At 34.5% G+C, this 15,963-nt stretch overlaps 1 protein-coding gene across 9 annotated transcripts in view; it reads left to right on the plus strand.

The window, feature by feature from the left end:
• The window catches only part of LOC148952344 (uncharacterized), a 363,983-nt gene that overhangs the window by 137,006 nt on the left and 211,014 nt on the right, over positions 1 to 15,963 (plus strand). For all 9 annotated transcript variants that reach the window (XM_089089795.1, XM_089089796.1, XM_089089797.1 and 6 more), the window contains 4 exons: positions 2,271 to 2,321; positions 5,473 to 5,670; positions 9,835 to 9,981; positions 15,244 to 15,393. In XM_089089795.1, coding sequence (XP_088945921.1) covers positions 2,271 to 2,321; positions 5,473 to 5,670; positions 9,835 to 9,981; positions 15,244 to 15,393 — 546 coding nt within the window. The remainder of the gene's footprint in view (positions 1 to 2,270; positions 2,322 to 5,472; positions 5,671 to 9,834; positions 9,982 to 15,243; positions 15,394 to 15,963) is intronic.

Below are 15,963 nucleotides of genomic sequence, written 5' to 3' on the forward strand. Positions count from 1 at the left end.
ACGTACTATTTTTTGTGCTTGTAATTTCTTCAAGACATTTTCAAATTATTAGAAATGGGAAAGTTGCCAAATGGCAGAATCGTTAATGGATTGCACTACGAACTTCCTAATGACTTATCTAGAAGATTTTAAACAGTAAGTCGAGCTCAGAAACGGAATTAAATTCAAGTCATAGATACTGTAGGAAAAACTGAAAGATTAATTGTCATAGAATATAGCCGTGGAATATGAAGAGAATCCACAGACAAAAGGAAACATGCTGGTTATCACGTAGCTAAACTTGAACAGCGATTGTAGGTGGGATTTCTCAGGTCATAGCTTTGGAAACTGATCTTATCTTTTAAAAAGATGAATAAATTTTTATGTTGAATAAACACAGTAGACAAGACATCGACTTTTGACAAAGGTTGAAAAAAAATTAATTGGGATAGATTAAAATCATCAAATGATTCACAATTTTGTTAGAATAGCCTGCTACTGTAGGCTGAAAGAGCTATTTTCTTTAAATTATGAACAACGACAGTGGCTCGGTTATTAGTCGAAATAACTTGCATGTTTTAGCAGTGAGGAGGATTTGATACCTTATACATAATCTCGATCTCTCATTCTTAACAAACGGGAAAATAAACTTTTCCTTACTCTTCATAGATGACAATGTTGATTTTCAATCAAAAGTTTTATTGAATTCTAAAGATAATCTTTGTGTTGGATTTAGAAAAAAAATATATTCCTAAATTAAGAGGAAAAATCTGCCTCAAATGAAAAATATCAAGAAATAAAAAGATGTTTAATTACCAAATAATTTTCCTGTCTAGAATTCTGGTCTAGCTTTGATCTGAATAGCTTCGATATGATAAAATTTATTTTAAAAATAGCTATCACGAGGCCGGCTGGGCCGAATTCCTATTTCACAATAAAAACAAAAAAACAGACCAGCATAAAAAATAGATTTAATTGTAATCGTAGACAAAAAACTGACAAAAGAGCGCACCGTCGTTTTAATAAAAGAATTAAATACCAGTTTGTATCCCTTGTAGATTTGAAGGTAAAGTCAGCATATAAACACTCGGGTAATACTTACAATAACCATCCATTAATCCACAAGTTCTCATCATTTTGCATGGAAAAAATCTCAAACTTAGAACTTCTCCCTGGGCAAACCTGCCTTTGCAGGACAATTGAAATTTGGATTGCAGACAGCTGACAAGTTTGGGTACAAATCGATCGTATTCTTACCTCTTTATGGAAAGTGATGTTGTAAACAAAGAATAATCAAATACTGAACTTTAAAAGTGATAGTAATCAGTCCGACATAGTTACTTCACTATGAAAGATTAGACCCCAAACATACCCCTTGTCCAACTCTCATAAGTTAGACATATAATGGGCTACTTTTCGTTATCGTTCCTGTTTTCATTAAAAAAAAAAACAATAGCGTGACTGTTTTTGTTGTAAATTCGCTGTAACTTGTCATTAACGCTCTAGAGTCTTGTCTTCCTAAAATAATTTTTTATGCGCTTTTATTCTAGCTGACCCGTCCCATGCAATTGAAATATGCTATAAATTTTGATATTTTTCATCTTTGACTTTATTTTTTCGGTTTTTTCTTTAATTGTGGATTAGCGTTTATTAGAATTTTAGCGTTATTAGAGTTTATTAGCGTCTAGTCTGGACTTAATGACCTTAGGCTGTAATTGAAGCTTTCATTATTACAATATTTCAAATCCTTGGCAGGTGCTCCGATTTTTGTTGCAATTTTAGTTAATGGGAATAAATTTATTTTTTTGATTAAAGTATGCCACATTCTCCTCGTCACCATTCTCACTTTCAACTACACAGTACTATGTCATGTATTTTGCGTTTTTTGTTTCTTTGTTTATGTTTAAAATCGGTACTTGGGCATTATATGGGCAGTTACAAGGAAACCAGTCACGAAAAACCCGTTTTCGACGGGTTAATTCAAGACAGCGCTATAGAGTAATGGAATGCATAGCGGAGTTTTCATTGCGTATACGATATTTAAACTGTTGTTTTTGGGGTTTAGGGGGAGAAAAAGGTACCTAGGTTAGGTTTGGTTTCATATTTAATATATAGAATGCTTTATCCCCCCCCCCCTAATGTGCAAATATATAGCCCAAATTTGTTTATGAACTATTATATATTCATCCTATTTTGTTTTATTTCATTAGCATTAACCAAACTTGACTTTTTAGAAATGTCCATATAGTGCCCAAGTACCTCAAAATCTAACATTTACTATCCTTTCATAGGTTGTTGAACTTCTCTTGAAACACGGAGCATCCATCGAAGCTACTACTGAAGTAAGTCCCTTATCTGATTTATTCTGTTTTGCAAAAAAAGGATGCGATTCAAATACAGTTATATGTAATTTTGTTTCTATTAATGAAAAATCTATTGGAATTTCAAATTTTAGTTAGTTAAATTCTCTTCATTTATATCTATGTAGCAAAAGGGAAATTTTTAACTGTCTTTGTGTATGAAACCCCACAAACTCGGGTTAATATCTTGCAGTATGATTAGATTTTATTTAGCGAAATATCTAGCCTTGATTTTTCTTCAATTTTTAATTCATTCCATTACCCCGAGGAATCTTCCCTGCTGTGTAATAGTATCATGTTTTTTTAATTCCAATTACATTTATCAGCCACTAATTATATTTCACACATCCTTTAATGTTACCTTCTTACATATCAAATGCTCAAAACGAAACAGTGGCTCTTTTTTGAAAAAAAAAGTTAGAAATCGAGGAAGAATTTTCTAGTTTTCTTCGTAGCTGATATTTGCTTCGTAAGGGATTAGAGAGATTGTCCCAGTTATAATTGATACAATGTATACTTTATTGTATCCTGCTCAAACTACTTATATGCATTACTTTCCAAGTTGAATCCCTGTTATTTAGCTATAAACAGTAGCGGTTTTTGACCTCATAATCTGGAGGGGGGAAGGTATGCCACAGGAGTGTAAAAATACAAAATAAAAGGATTTCAATGTCAGATGTCAGAAAAACTGGGCGGGGGGGGGGGGGGGGTAGCTGCCACCCTGCCCAGGCCTAGAACCACGGCTCTGATTGTATACTTCTTTAAATCTATTTGCTTTATTTAGGTTTTTCTTTTTTAAATCGGTAAAGAAAAGATGCTCCTCTATAAATTTATGAAAATTTTAGCTAAGCCCTTTCGTTTTGGGCGCAGCGGTATCTAGATTGAGGATCCACTTGCCAAATGGCTCCTATACTCCAGAGTAGTTTACATCACTCCTTTTGTTGGCTCTAAACCCCAATGTGAGCTGCATCTACAGATAATTCTTGGGATAAGAATGGGTACAAGATTGAAAATCTGACCTGTATCTTACTTTAAACACGGAGTATTTGTAAAAATACTCAATTAGTCTTCCGATACGCTAGCTTACAAGAATAAATCGGGTGCGGTTGTTCAAAACGTTATTTGACGTTTTTGGTTTGATTTTCTGAGACAACGCTGGCAAAGTATGAAGAAACGAAAAACCGTAGGACAACAAAGAAAAGCTGGGTAATTCAAGAAAAAGCTAGTAAAAATTAAGAAGAAGAAAAAATGCAGACATCTCGGTAGTTTCCCCTCAACCGTCGTTAGTGCAAAACGAAGTTACTAGTTTTCTTTTCTTTTTTTTTAAGTTTTCTTGCGATAATTTTGTCAAACTGAGATTTGCAGCGCACGTTGCTGAATTCAACACTTTCCGTCGAACGGTTTAATATTTTTTTTGTCTTTCTTGGTTCAAGAAATACTAAGAAATTTCGGTTTTCTCGAAAAAATGCGGAATATCCCACTTCCTTACTTGTAGACACCCGCCGTGCAAAAAGTGGGGTCCTATAGTGGCAACGCTATTTGGTGGTTTTCAAATTTGTTGAAAGATTTTGTCTGAAAATGCCATTTTTACTTATAAAATACTTTTGCTCAAAGAAAAGCTGTCAAAACACAAGGTGTGCTGCTAAAGTGTCGGCAACTTTTGGAATTCTATCAAATTCTGCTACTGGCAGCTTTGTAACTTTTTCCATACCTGGTAGAAACTCTTAGAAAGTTTTGCATTTGGTAAAATTTAATTTTGCTGTGTCATGAGTATTAAATTGTCGTAAAAAAAATATTAAGTCTTAAAAATCTGTCTTTGAAGGACTGTTGGATAATAATAAGCCAAAAAACCCATTGCTTAGTTTTGAGCATTTCCAATCTCCTGTAAAATTATGTTCTGTAACTTAAGACCTTTTGAAATATCATGAAAAAATTCACATATGGTATACTTGTTTCCGTTTCTGTTCTTCACAGAAAAACAAGTTTCTGTTCTTATTCAATATATTAGATCTGCAACAGACAGTAGAACTTATTAGGTGTTTGATTTGTTGCTGTTATTGATAACAGAATAATAAGTTTGTTGGCTGGAGTATGAATCCTAGTTGTTTATGAAGTTTTGGTTGCCAAGAGAAATTAAGGTTAAGAGTAGTGTAAATGAGATTTTATGGCTTACTGAGAACTTTTATTTTCCAGTAAATTCGAAACTCTTCAATTTAGTAAATTAGAATTTTCCAAGAATTTGATTACAACACCATGGCAACACGCCAAGAAAAAGAACATTTAAAAATGGCAGCCTGCTATAAAGGGGAAATCAGGGATATTGGACTCCCTTAAAATCCTTGAAACTCTTGTTATTTATAAAGATAATTTTATAATGAAATATCCACGAAGAGTTTTTTTCTTCATAGCTAGGTTTCACGATTTTGGTTCCAATGTTTCTCTAAATTATGCGACGACTAGCTCACTGTAATCTCTGGTGAAAAAAAGCACCCATGACACGGAAAATATGAAACTTCGCATTTTCTTAGCTAGGGGCTTAAAAACTCTGCTAGTAGGTTCTTGGGCATTCAGGATTTAAGTGTCCAATTTTCATCAAAATTGGATCACTTCTTAGGGGTATTATTCCCCGTTTACGCAAACTATTTAAATTTGACTGTACGCTAATAACTTTTGGGCACATTAAAACTGAATAAATTTTACATGTTTGGAATCAGCATAAAGTTAAAATTCTGACTAATGTTTATATTGTTTCCAAACATCCGTTTTTCTAGAGTTTTGATTAAGAGCTATTGGTATTGGCCCCTCTTGCTGTATAGTTCATGAGTACGATTTATTTGATTTTAGAGTACTAAAGATAAAACAGGTGCCTGAATCAAGACATAAAATTCCTACAAGTTTGAGTCAGGCGTGGCGTTATTAATTTCCTAACTTGACAACTCTGTTTTTAGGTTAGTTATATCCTCAAGTCAAGAACGGAGGAAAATCTGCTATATAATCTACTTTAATTTTTTGGTTGCTCAAAAGTTTAGCTTATTTCTTTCTGGATGCTTTCTCATAAAAGTTTAATCTTACTTTTTATTATGTTGTATCCTTTTTCTTTTGAATGTTAATGATTTTTTTTTGTTTCTCCTAGAGTGGATTAACCCCTCTTCATGTTGCTAGTTTTATGGGATGTATGAATATCGTTCTGTTTCTTCTTCAAAATGGAGCAGGACCAGACATACCGACAGTTCGAGGAGAAACTCCTCTCCATTTAGCAGCAAGAGCTAATCAGTCAGATATTGTTCGTGTTCTCCTCAGGAATGGTGCTCAGGTTGACGCAAGAGCTAGAGTAAGTAATTTGCTCCGCTTATCGAAATTTTAATTTTTATCGCAATAAACATCCGATAGGTTTGTATCTTCCATTAAGTCTGATTCATCTGGAAGATAATTCCATATTCAGGTCCAATTTGATGGACAGAAAATTAAGATCTCGTCGCTACACTTTTCGGTTGCCGTAGAATTCCGTTTACAATATCCGCGCGATCTTGCTTTAAGATAAGTGAAAAATAATCTGGAATAGTGGCAGTTTTAAAATCAACATGAAATAAACTCGGATAAAATAAACTCGGATTAACAACGTTTCTAGTCATCTCTTAACAATTCTTCCGGTTTTATAACACTATAACCGCAAAGCTTTTTCTGGTAAAATATGCGAACGGAAAGTAGATGACAGCCATTCACACAATAGATGATATAGGGATGTACTGATGCAAGGTATAATATCCGTAAAACAACTGGTTGAAAGATATGCTTCAATTTACGTACTATACCGATATTCTTTGCTAGTTTAGGACCAATTAATCCAATATGGTCATTCGTCAACCATTCATCAATAACCGTTTGGTTCCCACGTCAACCGTTTGGTTTTGGGTGAATCATATTGGTTTTGTATTTAAACTTTTGTTAAAGTTAATTAAATAAATATATCACTAACTATTTTGTTCATGAAAAACTACCCCAAGATACATTACTGATTTTTCTCCGACGTCACTACATCACCCAATTGATTGTCTTTTATCCTCGAATTCCTTTTGTAACTCGAGTAATAGTTCAACAACATTTCCTAAGCTAAGATTTTTTTTTACATCATTCAATAAAAGTTTATTTACTCTAATCTATTTTCATACGCAACTATGCAATTCCTTTTTAAAGTCAATAATTCCTTTCTGTAGTGGTTATTATAGTTTATTGTGTTTCATCCACGAAGCTAGGCAAAATCACTTTTATTCTAGAGTCATGTTACTCCAGGGAACCATCTAGATCCTTAGTAGTTGCATTAAGGCCATTTACATTCTCAAACAATAAAAATGAACATAACGTTGATCCCTGTGGAACGCCATAATGGACCTTTTGGACTTTAGATTTTACATTTTGAAGCTCTACGCTCTGCGTACAACTTGATCGAAACAAGAAAATTGATTGATTCCACTTGCGGCGTCCGTTTTGATTTTATCATTAAATATTGCTGTTAAGTAACTCCCCCCTACCCCCGAGAATTTTGGGGTAATGAAAGATACCGATAAGAAGTTTCCTTGCGGAAGAAGGGTACCTCAGAACTCGCAAGATTCTTTTATTATAATTGTCTGGAGGAACAATGTGGCTCAAGTCATTTACAACTCAACGTAAGGGTCGCAATACGTTCCTATAATTTATTGTATTTTCCATATAATTCCCCTATATTTAACTTGTTTTGAATGATTGCCTCCCAAATTGCCCCTCCCTTCTCTCAATTTACTTATCTTTATTGTTAAAAAACACATACTATATTTTGGGTAGAGATTACCATAATTACCAAGCCAATCATCGATCTAATGTACGGTCAACGCTAAGTAGATAATGCTCCAAAGTGGGTAATAATTAACACGTTTAGGAGATGCCCCCCCCCCCCCTTTAGTAGAAAGCTAAACATTATTGAAATATCAGGAAGCAATTCACATTTAAACTGGTTCAAGTGATCGCCAAAAATAGTTTGCCAAAGAAGGTTGTTTTCGGTGTGACGAATGGCACTTATCGGACGATTGGTCTCTGTTTTCTTTAAAGTGCGTAGAGATTAGACCCCGGCGTCACGCCGATAAGGGAAGACCGACGGTGGCAGAGCTAAAAATAGAAGCGGTGGCGCGCCGCCGATGATTTTTCCGTGCCGCAACCGGTAAAATGTCGGCGGCACGCCACCGGCGCGATCAATGTTTACCGCAAACATTAATGTTTTCATCAATGTTTCTCAAATCCCAGCTTTAATTTACAACCAATTCGGGCCTATTCATGAGTTCGAAACTTCGCGAGTCGCTTGCTGGACGCTGGTCTTCTTCGTTATTCATCAAAATAAGTAGAAATTTGGTAGAAACGAAATGGATGTGGTGTTTTAGAACCCTTGCATAATAGTTGAAGTATCTTACAGCTATGTATTCCTAACATAAATAATTATCAAAATTAGTAGTTTTTTTTTTCATCGAGTATTACTATATACAAAACTTCAAATACCGTATGACAAGACTCATCATTTATCTGGGTAAAAACTTTAATATTAGTGTAAGTCGAAAAAAACTCCTTCAGGCAAACTTTGGAAGTCTTATTAGAACTGCTGGATGTGGCTATAGTTATCGTGAATGAAAATCAACTTATCCTCTCTGTGGACTGAGGCTGCTTCTCTTCTGCACTATTACCAGGTCTGCCACCGAAAATAGTCTTTCTACGGTTGCACTAGTCGCAGGAATAGACAATAACTTTCTGGCAAATGCGGTGACATACGGAATGCTATCGCGATTGTGTCTCCAGAACTGAAGAATGTTGCAGTCACCGTCGTCTTCAGCTTCTTCTCATGTTCTTAAAAGGGTAAAGTATAGTGCAATTTGATTCCTGAGTGTTTCTAGCGCTTCTCGACTCCCTTCTTATTTTTTAGACAACCTCCTTACCCTCTCTTTCAGCCTTCTTGTTTTTGGCAATGTTTCTTCAGCCTTGAAGCCTAAGCATCATCACCAAGAGCTTGTCTGAATTTAACTGTTCTTCAGAAATTACGGAATTAGCTCTGCAGTTTTCGCGACTTTCTAATTTCGGACTTGTGTTCTTGCGACATTTTATGTGCAATTAATACCGCGAGAAATCGCACGAGACTTGTGGCGAGTATGCAGTATTTTACACTCAATTTTCAGGAAAATGGAAAGGATCGGCTTTCAGTCGGCCATTTCTACTTCAGATCGACTATTTTTGGGATCCTATGTGAAAACATGTAATTACCTATGAGATCGTAATGTCCTTTTGTCCGTATGTGGAAACGTTAACTCGAGAATGGAAAAAGATTTTTTCTTGAAACTTTCAGAAAACCGACGTGGTGATTATAGCTGTCAACTGAAAATTTTCACAGTCAAGTAATACAGCCCCGATCATGTAATCGTCAATAGGAAACCTGAAGTTTAGCTTCTCTCTGAGGCTTCGCTTTAGGATCTTGATCGCTGCTGAATCTGACACTTTGTCAACAAGATGCTCTTCAATTTCTGCTCTACAAACCAGAGCTACTCTTAGTGTAGGGTACAGTTATCCTTCCATAACCTCCACGGCGTATCTGAAAACGGTTAGAAAGGTTGCAAGTTCACCTAGCAACTCCCAGTCCCATCCCAGTCTTTTATCCATTCTTTTCAGAACTCTGCATATTCCAACTTTATTGGCAATAACACTATCCAGGAGAGCTTTAGTCGCACTCCAGTGGGTGGGCATAGCCTTTCGTAGTGACAAGGCCATTGTTGCCACAAACCGCATATCAACTGAGCTTTCTAGGTTTGGTAGCTCGGAGTCCACCCTAAAGAGTCCACGGGATTGGGTGATTTTTGGGATTCGGGGAACCAAATTCTTTTCTGGGTGACACAGATCCTCGGAGAAATCCCGGAAAATTGGTGGATAGTGGAAGCCCTGCGTGATTTCTAACTAGGAAAATCGAAATCCTTAACCACATGAGAAAATAAAAGCTCCAACTTTGGGGTTGACGCAAAGAAGAATTGCCGCAAATTAATTCAAAGTCAGCCGAACTCCACCGCCCCTATCGCCCCTCTCTCTCTCTCTCTCTCTCTCTCTCTCTCTTTTTAGGGTATTATACGATTTTATTAACATTTACTTATTAGTTTAAAGGTGTCAAAGAATGGTAAGCAACATTTTTGCTTAATTTTCTTTTGTTTATTTCAATGGTTTTTATAATTTTTTTTTGCGACTTATCGCTTTGGAATTATAGTCTTTTTTTTCTTTGGAGATAACACAACAATCGTAACCATTAGTACTTGGGTTCATATAACTAAGTGCATATAAAAAGAAATATATGCAAAAAATCAATAGTTTTTATGTACATATAAAAACAAATAAGCACAAAAAAAGAAACAATTTTGAATAACTTGGCACGCATCTCGAGCTTTGTCTTTCGAGTTAAAATGCTCAACAGAACGTCTAACATTGTTCTTTTCCTTTCTAGGAACAACAAACTCCTCTTCACATTGCTGCAAGGCTTGGAAACGTTGATATTGTTATGCTTCTTCTTCAGCACGGCGCAAGTGTTGATGCAACTACCAAGGACCTCTATACTGCTCTTCACGTAGCGGCTAAAGAGGGTCAAGATGAGGTACTTGTCTCATCCTTGTCTAAAAAATTAACGAGTCGCATCATTAGGGAATATATTCTAGTCAGGATTAAAGACAAGATCCCGGCATTGTTTCAATAAACCGTGACTACAAAGGACTAGTGTTATATCTGTTATGATGATTTTGTTAGATTTGGATGTTCTGTTGTGCTGTGCCTTCATTCCAATTTCTGAATTGGAATGTCCCTGTATTTTTCCTTTATTTTTGGTTTGGTGATCAGTGGATATGCTCAATTTCTAATTCAGTACCTCATACGCCTTTAATTCAGTTTACAATTAACGAGTTACTTTAATTACAAATTACTTATGTAGGATAAAAATATGCTAAAAGTATAACGAAAAAGAGGATCTTATCATACTAAATCGTTCATCGTGGAATAATCCCAGCTTAAGTCTTTCTTCTTTAAAAAAATGTGCGCTTCAATTTTTCAGTTTCATGGTTTGATCTGACGCAAAAAAAACAACAACAAAATAAACTTCAAATATACGTCTAACGTAACCTGCTAAAATATTTGGTAAGAATTATAATTATGAAACTTAGTCCCTTGTGTGTGACTCTTAATCGTTTTTGAGTTACGATAAGTGCCTTGCCCATTTTTGTATTGGCAATCAGCCAAGAGAGTCAGTTCCTGAGGATGTGCAACTTAAGCTCCAAAATTGGCAGCTTCTATTCAATGTATAGCCAAAACCAGAAGTCTTGTAAATGTAAAAATTCATGGCTTTGGTTGTACGTAAGACGCGTTCTATTCCTTTTTAATTTCTTCACTTTTTCTATTTCTTTTTTCACTTTTTCAAGCTTATCTAATAATGATATTGTTTGATGGACATATACCCTTATTTTATCTAACATAATTGATTTTTGACATCGTCTCTGACTAATTCCTAGTTCGTTATTTGGTAATTCTCTCTTATGCTTAATTCGTCATGTAGGTTTTCCATTTTGCAGAGATTCTGATTTTCGTGCACTTCTCTCATTTTTACTTCATAGCCACACTCAGGGGAGGATTAGGGGAGTGACCAATTCCTTACCCAACGTAGTTTTTAAGGATCTTCAAAATAAAATTGATTGATTGGACATCTATAGAGATTTGGAGAAAAGTAGGTGTTTCAGCTTGAAATTGAGAGGTAAAAATGTTGAAAAACAAATTGATAGAAAAAAGATCAATCTTTTTCTACCAATATTATAGAATAGAAATTACGACTGAGAACCGTTGTAAAAGTTGCTCATGATTTTGATACTGTAAGACAAGAAATGGAAAAGGGAACTGCTTCATTTATGCTTATTGACACTCCAACAAAAAACGCTATCTTTTATTATTTGACAAGACTACCCCACCCCTCTCCGAACCCAAAATCTTCCTGAAATTTTCGACACTTCTTATTCAAATTTTCAAATGAAATATTTTTTGTCCCCCCCCCCGGAAACATTCTTGGGTAATTGTAAAGGAAAAAAAAAAAAAAAAAAAAAAAATCTCCATAGTCCTTCCGCAAGCATCGTCACAAAATGAATCTCCACAAAATGAAAAACTGATACCAGCAAGCTTGTTTGCTACCTATCAAAAAGGAAAGATGTTAGCTCGTATTAACATAGAACTAAGTCCTTAAAATACGTACTTTTTCTGTATTATAATTTTTTCTTTTATAGTTTAGGTTTGGATAATTCTTATGTTGTACCCAGTGCAATAGCTTTCGTCAATAAATAGCTGTTTTTGTTACCTGCTGAAATAAATCTGATGCACTCTTAATTCAATTTTATAACTCCTCTTCCTATCTCAATGAAATAATAAAACCTTGATCTACATCAAATATTGTTTAAGATTTGGAGACAAAGTGAAGATGTTTGGAATTCGAATTGACTTGATCCACTTCGTATATATACTGAGATTCTAGTGTCACAGTAACTGATTAACCCTTTACTTTCTATCAGAGGTATTTTTTTGGAAAATAAAGATTAATTCACTTGAATGACTAATTGAACAATGGCATTTAGGTACAAACCCTTTTTTGGAAAGCGATTTGGCTAAACCTAAATTAAAATTGTGTTTAAACTCAACCCCCTACTCGGTGGTTAGTGGATCAAACTAAAACCAGTGATATATCTTGTTTTTGTTTGTTTTGTGGACGTAACCCTTTTGGCCTGTGAGTAGCTCATACATGGCTATTATGAAAGAATCATGGTCAAAATTTTTGAAATTCAGCTTCAGGTGTAACCTATGGGCTTAAGGTGCTCCCATGACCAAAATCAACATGTACAGAAATCTTCAACTTCTAAATCTTTATTATGACCAAAAAAATTTAGTATTCAGTACTTTATATTCAATTCAGTAGTCAAAGTAATTTCTATCTTTTATTGTAAAGAATAATTAGAAATACTTGTAACAAATTTGGTGCCAATATTTACATGATTTCTGTAGATCTTAAATTTATTTTCTATATTTGGTGCGCTAAACTAGGAGTCCTATGCCCTCTGGGGCAGGAGTTTGGGTCCTGGTGTTGCTGATTATTTGGTTTAGGACAGGGGTCAGCGGGGTGGCTCTGTAAGCTCAGACATCGTCAACCCAGCTCTAAATAGCCCCCGCAGAAACCTGGGGGAAAAGCACGGAAGGGCTGGATGATTTATCCCCAACCATGTATTACACTTTCAACCGAGGGCAAAGAATCCAGAGATCGGTATCTGCACCGCGCGTAAAAGATGCGTTTTTAAAAGTTTAAGTCTGTCCTTTATTTCTCAGTGAAAGGTATATCTTGAAATGTACCTGAAATACTGAACATTGACCTAAAATGTATGGGTAGTAGCCAAAGCAGAATCTCGAAGTGGTGTGTTGAAGGAGGAGTATTTCCAATTGTGTCAACCACCGGCAGCTTATCAATGTGACGAAGGTCTAGTTGTAGTTTATTGAAGCTGAATGTCTTACTTATAATCACATCCTTGCTCATTTTCTTCTCAAGTAATTGGATAGAATATGATTTATTGGCTAAAATAGCACAAAAGCTAGCATAAGCACGTCAGAACAACCACAATAATAAAACAGATGTTAGAGGATAAACATAAAATACAAGATTTAATCAATTATTAAAATGGGAATCAAAATGTGCTAAAATAGCACAAAAGCTATCATAAGCACGTCAAAACAATAACAATCGTAAAACAGAAAATTATAGTTTATGCAGTTAAGAATATAAGTACGAATTTTTCATCATTCGAGAAAGATTTTGTGCTACCTCTGATTCGAGTGTTGTAAGTTGCCACTTCGGAGTTCCATGTTCAAATGCTCGTCGACGAGGGAAAATCGTCTAAAATTAATTCTTCGGAGACAACAATTTTAATTTTAGACACTTGACTTGCGGTTGTTGACTCTATTGCCAAGAGAACTCTTAATTACTTTAACATAAATACTAAACACTATACAGGTTTCATGTAATTTACTCGTATGCACGGAGATAGACTACATATAAGGATGTGTGTGTGTGTGTGGGGGGCAAGACTTGGTTATATATATATATATATATATATATATATATATATATATATATATATATATATATATATATATATATATATATATATATATATATATATACTTGGTCATAATGCATTATAAAATGTAATATGTTATATTATGTAATGTATAATGTAAAATTTTGTCTATAATGTATTGTTCATATAATACGCATTTTATCAAAGTAGCCCAAATAGCTTAACATATGCGTTTACCATAGTGTAGAAACTTTTAAATGTTTATTTTTCGTCAAGAAAATATTCTGATCCATTTTCTAAAGTTATTTCTATGCACAATGAGCTACAAACTATCCCTATTTTTGTTTCTGTTTCAGAGCATATGGTCATTTGAAGGAAATGCTTAAAAATTTTTGAATTTTTCATTATCATCACTAAATCCTATTTATAGAATTTTAGGGATATTGGCATGATCATGTTCCCCCCAATTTAATAGCATTAATCACATTTTTTGTTTGTGGCATAATAAAGCTATGCGATACGTTTGCGCCTAATAGCTGGGTCTTCTTTTTAAACTTGGCCCTTGTCTCTTTTCTCTTGTTACCCATTATTGGTGGCTGTGATTGCTGTTCTCAAACGTTCAATATTATCTTAATCTCTTCAGAATTTTGTTTTGTATTATTTCGGTATTTAAATTTTTTATTTCATTTTTTGAACTTTAGAACACTAAAAAAAAGAAATGCTTGTTGTTTCTTTGAGTAATATGCATCAGAATTACTGGATTGCTGCTGGCGTGTTTTTCATTGTATAGATATCGAGTATTTTACCAACTGAAATGATGGCGATTACCATTGCTGCACACAAGAGGCTGTTCCATTGCTGCACTCCTCAAACCAAATTTTGCAGTGTTTTGACCCCCCCCCTCCGCCTTAAGAAAAACTCAGAAGTATTTTGACCCTCCCTCCCCCTAGGTGGCTCTATTTTTTGAGAAAAAACTTAAAACCCGTCAAGATAATACAAAGTTCAAAAGGAAACAATAATAATGCAATTTCATTCTGTAAAAAATAATCTCTATAACTAAATCAACTTGGTAATTTTTCCATCAACATAAACTTTAACTTTTCACCTCGTATTCTAATCTGTTGTAAGTTGCCTTATTATAAATTATTTCTTTTTTAACTGCACAGTTGGGTAAATTTGGATACATTCTTCAATCGGTAGCTTTTTTTTTTTAGAAGTTTAGTCATGAAGTTCACAGGAAATTTTACCTGTGTAAATTGAACTATTCCTCTTGGATATAATTTAATTTAAACTATAGATAATTCAAACTTTTTTTTACCTCCTTCTGTTTTTTTTTCTTTCTTCGATATCATGATATACTTGAGTAGAATTTTGAGGCTTTTTACAAACGGCATTTTCAACTTTAGTTTTAATTCTTAGTATCTTCTAAAAGATGTGCAACTTTTAAAAGATAAACGATAATCGTTTGAATGGATGTTTTGAGCCTATAAACAAATTGATATGAATGATTAAAAGATAAAAACATATAATTAAGGCCAGTTTGTTAAACCTCCATTTAATGTACTAAAAAAAAAATAATAATAAAAAACTATTTCACTGGTGAAGTTGACAGTATAGTGAAGTTTTAAAGTATTTATCATTCTTCATCTATCAAAAATTTGCTTAAAAATCTTGGAGATGAGTAAGTTTATTTAGATAGAAACTGAGCAGTTCTAGTAGAATGTTTTTTGTTTAAACAACTAAATAATAAGCTTCTCCTTTTACAGGTAGCTTCAGTGCTATTGGAGCACGGAGCAGCTGTAACTGCAACAACTCAGAAAGGATTTACTCCTCTCCATTTAGCATCCAAATACGGCAATCTCAAAGTGGCTAAGCTCTTAATCCAAAAGGATTCTCCTGTTGATGCAGAAGGAAAGGTAACGGTGGAAACACTGGAAACTTGCAAATGGCTTAGCAATTTATTTTGTTTTATATCCATAAACTGTGGTAAACTTTTGGAGTTATTATACCATTCTTCCCAAGAGGGAAGGGGAGAGAAATATAATAGGTTCGTGCAATTTTTAAGAACCAATTTTCTAAATAGTCATCCTCTTTTTTATAGCTTTATTATTGTTATCATTTATTTTGACAACTGTCTACAATAGAAAAGACGAAGTGTAAAAGGGGAAGAACAGCAAAACGAATGTTTATATTACTACTGCTACTACTAACAACTCACTGCAACATCAAGCCGCCTGAGGCAAACACAGCTTCGTACGCTCCTCCTCCATCCCAATCTAGCCTCCGTCTTTACACCCTCCCAGGAAATTCCAATTTATCTCAAATCTTTCCTTATGACATCCTCTCACCCAAATCGAGGACGACAATCTGTTAATTGACAGATTGTCAATCTTTGACAATCTGTCATCTTTCATCCGCAGAAAGTGCCCTAGTCATCCCAATCTATTTCTCATTATAGCCCCAGAAAGCAGGATTGAACCACACTT

The sequence above is a fragment of the Artemia sp. Qi Xiang Cuo genome, chromosome 5 (assembly GCF_049724085.1).
Source record: "Artemia sp. Qi Xiang Cuo chromosome 5, ASM4972408v1, whole genome shotgun sequence".
NCBI lineage: Eukaryota > Metazoa > Arthropoda > Branchiopoda > Anostraca > Artemiidae > Artemia > Artemia sp. Qi Xiang Cuo.